At 35.3% G+C, this 6,918-nt stretch overlaps 1 protein-coding gene across 1 annotated transcript; it reads right to left on the reverse strand.

Annotated features, from left to right (window-relative positions):
* Positions 1–629: 629 nt before the first annotated feature.
* Positions 630–4,244, reverse strand: LOC102580225 (uncharacterized protein At1g04910-like). The gene is made up of 8 exons (XM_006358619.2): positions 3,632–4,244; positions 2,947–3,014; positions 2,744–2,832; positions 2,464–2,629; positions 2,090–2,379; positions 1,811–2,015; positions 1,557–1,714; positions 630–1,334 (listed from the first exon to the last, which is right to left on the reverse strand). Exons 1-8 carry the CDS (start codon positions 3,924–3,926, stop codon positions 1,082–1,084), a joined length of 1,524 nt encoding a protein of 507 aa, XP_006358681.1. The 5' UTR covers positions 3,927–4,244; the 3' UTR covers positions 630–1,081.
* Positions 4,245–6,918: the final 2,674 nt, after the last annotated feature.

Raw genomic sequence — 6,918 nt, forward strand, 5'->3', positions numbered from 1 at the left:
GATTATCAACTACTGGAAATTAAACAAACTTTGAGGGTGGAGTTGGCCTTATCCTTAGTTGTTTAACCAAATACTATATAGTGAAGTTTAAGAGAAATTTTAGGTGACATGGAATTGAAGGATTTGTTTAACTAATACTTATCTATCCATTTTTACTTGTCTAATATTGACTTGACACACCGAAGTAATGCCTAAGAATGTTCAGTAGCAGCTATATGTATCTTTACTTCTCCTTTTAAGATCAACTCATGATCATCATACCATGTATATAAAAATTAAAGTGTGAAATAAGTAAAATCTATTTCCCACTAATAATATCACCTACATGGACTAAATCATATTCCCCACTAATAAATATTACTTATATGGATCTTCTCCTTTTTCCATTCCATTGTACCCTCTTTAGCTAGATTTATATTGATCCTAGAAAATTATAGGTCTTGTTTGTGGTTGTGCTGATGTAAAAATAATGTAACTACCATAGTTTTTCTTCTTTTTACATACTAAATTTATTTATACATCTCAATATGAACTTGAATAGCTAAATGGATGTAGAAGTTCTACATAGCCTAAAAAATTATCAGAACTCTGTCAGCATGTATACCAACAAAAGCAGATAAACTCCCATCTGATCAAATAAATTTCCATTAACTGCTCAAATGTTTGTCATGTTACAAATAACATGAACTATGAAGAATAATCAGCCAAGTGTTTAAATGGGCTACATGAAAAAGAATGGAACCCCCAACTAAGGTATTGGTGAATCCCTACATCCAATAATATAAATCTACATTTCTCCCCTCGTGTACACGGCACAGATGTAATTCAGCAATGACAGGGCAGCTTCTATACATGAAATCGATTATTAATTTACGTACCACATTCTAATGCACCAGCCCCGAGGCTACGAAGGTCTTCTGGGGCTCAGAAATGCACCTCATCCTAACTTCAACAGCCACCTCCACACGATATCCTGTTTCTCAACTGTCATGCAGTGTGGAGAAGTATTTCTCTAAGCATGTCACAGAACTGCACGGCAGTCTTTTCTTCTAATAGCTACTATCTTACCACCACCATGATTTTAAATGATACTTGATATTTCACTCTCATTAGATGGTTCTAAGCATTCCCATGGGTTGGAGTAGAAATAATCCTCTTCTTTAGGTCGGTCAGGAATAACCAACCTCTTAGCAGGGTTTCCCATGCGTTCAGTGTGAGCTTCCTTAACAGCAGCAGAAAACTCATTCCACGTAAACGATCCAGCATTATACTGGTCTATCAAATCTACAAGGAGCTTTCTGTCCAGCAAAATCGTTTTCTTGAATCCAAGATGTCTGCATAAAATGGGAGACTTTATCATAGAAGTCCTTAATCAAACGCTACTTATAAAGTACATTCTCTACAACAGAAGCTAAAATTGAAATGAGATAATTAACCGGGGTACAATATTTCACAACAATATGCATCTTTAATGAAAAGTTACTTATAAATCATGCAAACCCTATTAATTTCTTGCACGGCTTGCATAAATAGAGAATCTTATCAGCAGAAAATACCTGCGATGTCCTTCAACAACCTTAGCCATGTTTCCATCATATGTTGGAACAAAGATATCACTCTCCAGTGAAACAAGATAATCTAGTGCTGCCATCTGTGAAGAGTGATTTTGAAAGAACCTAAGCTCAGAAGGCTCTAGTAGTGTCTCCTTCCGCACCTGCTCATAACAAGAACCAGCACAAAAGGCAAGAGTCAGCCAATTCAGGAAAACATATTCCAAAGCTTAAAGGAAAACTTGGAGCTTTCTAGCTACCAAATTTGGATAAGCTGCCGCAAGACTCGCCATTCTCCTTGTCCCACCATAAATCTCCCCAGCAGCAATATAAACTTGGATGCTAGAATCAATGTCTAATGCCCTTAAAGTAAGAGCAGTCTCCTCAGGTGTCAAAGGACAGAGACCATCTCTTCTTTTCAATTCAGAGTTAATGATTTTTTCTTTCCACCACGGATAAGCATATCTGTAAAAGGATTAGATCAGACGAAGAAAGAGGGATAACTTAAGGCCACTGCTGACTACAAGCTATTACTTCACCTCATTCTTGTCAACTCTTCAACCTCCTCCTTGTTGCAGCCCTGACTACAGCCAGAGAAAGCTAACATATCCATTTCATACCTCAGGTGCAGCACCATAAAACGACCCTTTTGCCTGAGAAGTCGAATAACCTTTTTACCCAACTCTTCTATCTGAGGGGTAAATTTTAAGGCACTAAAATTGACTCGGCATCGCAGTTTCTGAATTTCAAAAGGTTGACCATTATTGGCAAGCCGAGCATCAGTTCTGTTCAAGTGAACAACTTTATATTTCCGAATCAATGGAAGGACCTGTATTCAGCAAATGTGACAGTCATTACTAGGAAAGCGGCTGCAAGTATCACGTGCAACACATTGTGACATGAAAGAACAAACCTGATCTTGGTAGTAAGAAATATCAGACCAACTAATAGGAGGCATGGTATAAATCATTCCTAGCACTACTCTCCTCTTCAGTCTTGGGGGTAGCTCTTTCAATATTCGAACTTCATCCCTCAAGGACGTTATAAAATGATCAACATCAAATATGTCTTGAAATTCACTGCAACTCAAGATTGCATTTTTAAATTGTATGACAGATCATCATACTTTTTCTAAAGAAGCTAGTGATTCATAAGACCACACAAAAAAATACAAGAATTTCAAGGACACACACCTTGGATCAGCCCAAAAGGAGGTTTTATCCAGCTCGGGCACTATAAGAGTCACATTCAAATATCTTGCTATAGCAACCATATCACATATCTGGAACAACAAAAAAGGCAAAGAAAAAGGGGGAAAGTCAAATTCAGAATGGTGTAATCTTGTCTTATTACATCCACATGAGAGAGCAAACTGATATAATCTAAAGTAACTCACTGCTGCTCGCATTTGATTAAGACCTCCATTACATGAAACCATGAGATAACCATTATTCTGGTAAACCCCTGAATTAAAAAATAATCATCAGAATGGTCAGTCTCGCTAATTGTTTGGATTAGAAGTCACAACTGTAAATCCATGGGGGGATATGTGACAGAGCAAAAATAAAACATATGCACAGAGAAGGAAATTGCCCAACAATTTTTTCGTTCGTATAGAGTAACTGCTGACAGCAACTTGAATATGTACCTCTTTTAGTTATTCAACTAAGATATCCTAGCAATATACTCAAACATCTTAACCACATGTTTCGAAATTCTATACTATAATCAGCATCATGCCACATAAACTCCATGATTGGAGAAAGATCTCTTCATTAACAACTCCTCCTTCAACAATGTGCATACATAACATTAATCTATATGCATCAATAGTTTCATATTTTCTCTTAGGAAAAAGCAGTATTCTCTTTACTATAACACAATTTCCATGGTTGTTTCCCTTTTGTTCATCATCCTGACTGATAAGGGTGGGCATGATATGGTATTGAAAACTTCCGTTTTTGGTTTTTAAAAATACTAGTATATCATTACCATACCAAATTATGTGTACAAGTGCAATAGTAGAAAAAAGATGCAATCTATCGATAGTAATCAAAAAGGAAAGAAACAAAACTGCTCACTCTTTGGTGGAAGTGATTTAACAAGAAATGATGCAGCAGACTCATGAGGAAAGCAACAAGGCCATCCACTAGGCCCCAAAAGTTCCCCCAATGTCGTCAATTGTACCAAGCAAGTCCACAATAGGACCATTGTTGTAGCCCTTATTATCCATAGCTTCACTCTGGACCGCGGGAAAACTATACAACTCTTCAGTTTCTCCACACGACTATCTCCTAAAGCTGTCCCTTTTAGCCCCAGTCCCCACCTCCTTCTTCTCCTTTCCCTCTCTTCCATTTCTCCCTCTATTTTGCACATATCTCTCCCATACACTCTAATTGCAACATCCACTATGTCCTTCCCATAATGTAGGATCCAGAAACTCGCCACTTGTGTTTCACTGTCTCACGAATCACTAAAAATAGGATGCAGAATAATCAGTCCAAGTCCATTTTCTTGATAAATTGAACAAACACAGAGATAAAACAGAATGACAGAGGAAAATGGTGAGATCTAAAGGGATTTTCTGGTGTAATCCAAGAATCTTGAAACGCCGGTAGATGAGGATGAGAGTAAGAGAGAGAGAAAGAGACAGAGCGCGATAAGCACGCACCTACTGTATCGTAGGCTAGAGAATGGTGTGCTTAAATGTAGCTGATTATTTCTTAAGGTAATTATCTCATGTGGACAAGTTCACATTTCTTTAATGTTCTAGCTATGTTTTTCTTGTGCTGCAACTACATGGATTTGTTAGAGCAAGTTATATCTATATCTATAGTGACAATAAGATAGAACTAAATTACTCCCTCTTGTTTGTTGGTGTACTTACCCGACTCAACTTTTACACCTTGTTTGGATGGTTGTTGTCCGTTGTATTGTATTGTATAGTTAGTCTAAATACAATATTTATTTTGATTGTTACTTAAATTTTATTATATCGTATCGTTTAGATTCATAGACTCATTTTATGTAACGATCGATTTGGTGAGATCGCGTCGTAACTTTAATATTTTCTTCTCATTTTATCTTTTATTTATTATTTAATAATTATATTTCATATTTACCTTATCTTTTCATAGTAGCTCTACCTCGTACTCTACTTTCCTTATAGGTTTTATCATTCAATTTATGAAATTCATGGTTCTCATTTATGCTTTCTAGAGTTGGATCAATGGAGTTGGACAGAGGAGTGAATATTGCAGAGCATCTATTGATTGATTTGGAAAATCTGAGAGGATTAGAGAACATATCAGGTTCTGTATATGAGATCTCAGTGTTCACCGGACAATGTGTATATAGAGAACATATCAGGTTCCTCCGTGATAACACATTATTTTCCCTGCCCATATTCATCTTTATCCTAATACTATAGACTTTGAATTATGTTCTCTCTAATTGACCAAGTTTTCCCATCATTTTATCGAACAGAAACTGTTGGGTTAGATACAATCAGGGCATCATGCGAAAGTTTATAATTGCAAATATAATCAAGATGGTGATAAATTAGATGATAAATAAATTACACTAAAACATATTATTATTAATATGGTTTATTCAAAAGATCAACATATGATAAAACTAATATGAAAAAACATAAACATGTTGGAAGAAAATCTCCCCTCAAACAAAGCTCTCTAGACGACTACATTGTGGATGTTATTGTGTTCATGATGTGAGAAGAGGGGTCTTCAATTTATAGAATTCCAAATTTTTCTTCTAAGAAAAGAATAAATCGAATAGGAAAGAAAATTATATTCTTCGGAGAAGTAAAATCAATTATGGTAATGCTTTAATTTTTCCTTTCAGAAAAGAGTAAAACTCAAATATGGTAAGAAAATCATGGCAAATCCTAACAAATCTCCCATTTTTTGTTGGATTTTCTTGAAAAAGCTAGATTTGTCTTCTTCATTTGTTTGATAATCTTGTTATTCACAAAATGTTCATTATTGTTGCTTACCATGATTAAAAATAAGGTTTAAAATATATAGGTTAAAAAGAATTTAAAAATATTTATTTTTATTTTTTGAAATTTTAGCAATAGGAATATTGAAAATATGGTTTAAACTTCTTTTCCACATGTAGTTGGACAAAAATCTTCTTCATAATCAATTTTGTTGCAAATTAATTTGAAACCACTTGAACATGTCTTCAATCTTGTTCAACCACGGATCATTGAATCATGTGCTCTGATATCACTTGTTGGATTCGAAAGAATCAGGGGACCATGTGAAAGCTTATTGTCACGCTTTGAGCCTACACCCTGGACGTGACTGGCACTCGAGAACCATTGTTGATCACCAAGGAATACCCTTGGCCTGACTGACTACTTAGCCGAAGACTAACTCAAGCAGATATAAGCTTTAAAATAGAATTTAAATTCAAAAGTCTCAAAACTTCTCAAACTCAAACTATCTCAAAATTGTGTGAAAATACTCTAAAAACAATAACAGGTTGCCAAAATAGTTCAAGGAAAATACTGAAAGAAACTCAATACTAACTATCTATGCAGCCTCTACAGCTCAACATGGATGTCGAGACAAGACTTATGACACATCAAAACTACTAAACTGAAAGACAAGAGTGGAATCCATCGGAATGCAAGAAAGTCTCACCAAAGCTAGAAAGAAATGCAAAGTGATCTCAACGGAGCACTTGTTAATGATACTGAAGACCTATATCTGCATCATGAAAAGATGTCGGTCGAATGGTATCAGTACATTGAATGTACGAGTATGTCATATAGCTGAGGAAAATAAATAAATGAACTAAAGAAGCTAAAGCGAAATACTCAACTGAATGTAAAGCATAGGTACTCATCTCTGAACTCAACATATTAAGTGATGTGATAAAAATATATTTTAAACTCTATTTGAGAGATTCTTTAATCGACAACCATCACTATGAGCAACGTGATGATACAACGTCTCACCCACGTTGCCAGAACTGTCATATATCTTACTGGGATATAAAACATCTCAACTAAGTGGATCTACTAAAGCTCTGCTCAAAAGCAATAAGGAGTCGTCTAAAAAGTACGATCATTTATCCATGTTGGCTACATAGTTTATGAGGAATGTGAGTTGTTTGAACCCATCCCTATATCGGTGCTCAATATATTCATGCTCAAATGTTAAAACATACTATTTCTCAATTTGAGGTAATTGCTCAAAATATCCTCTTAAAAGAGGTAACTGCTCTGAAAATATCCTCTTAAAAGAGGTAACTGCTCTGAATATCTTTAAACTCATTAACTCATTTAGGAATCAATATTTCTCTTTTCTCAATGTAAAAACTGATATATTTGGGAATA

Source organism: Solanum tuberosum, unplaced genomic scaffold (genome assembly GCF_000226075.1).
Source record: "Solanum tuberosum cultivar DM 1-3 516 R44 unplaced genomic scaffold, SolTub_3.0 scf00270, whole genome shotgun sequence".
Classification (NCBI taxonomy): Eukaryota; Viridiplantae; Streptophyta; class Magnoliopsida; order Solanales; family Solanaceae; genus Solanum; species Solanum tuberosum.

Coding starts and splice junctions, on each gene's coding strand:
- LOC102580225 (XM_006358619.2), bottom strand. CDS start 3,926: ATGTGCAAAATAGAGGGAGAAATGGAAGAGAGGGAAAGGAGAAGAAGG. Junction 3,015..3,631: donor TAAATCACTTCCACCAAAGA/GTGAGCAGTTTT, acceptor TTTTTAATTCAG/GGGTTTACCAGAATAATGGT. Junction 2,016..2,089: donor GAAGAGTTGACAAGAATGAG/GTGAAGTAATAG, acceptor ATCCTTTTACAG/ATATGCTTATCCGTGGTGGA.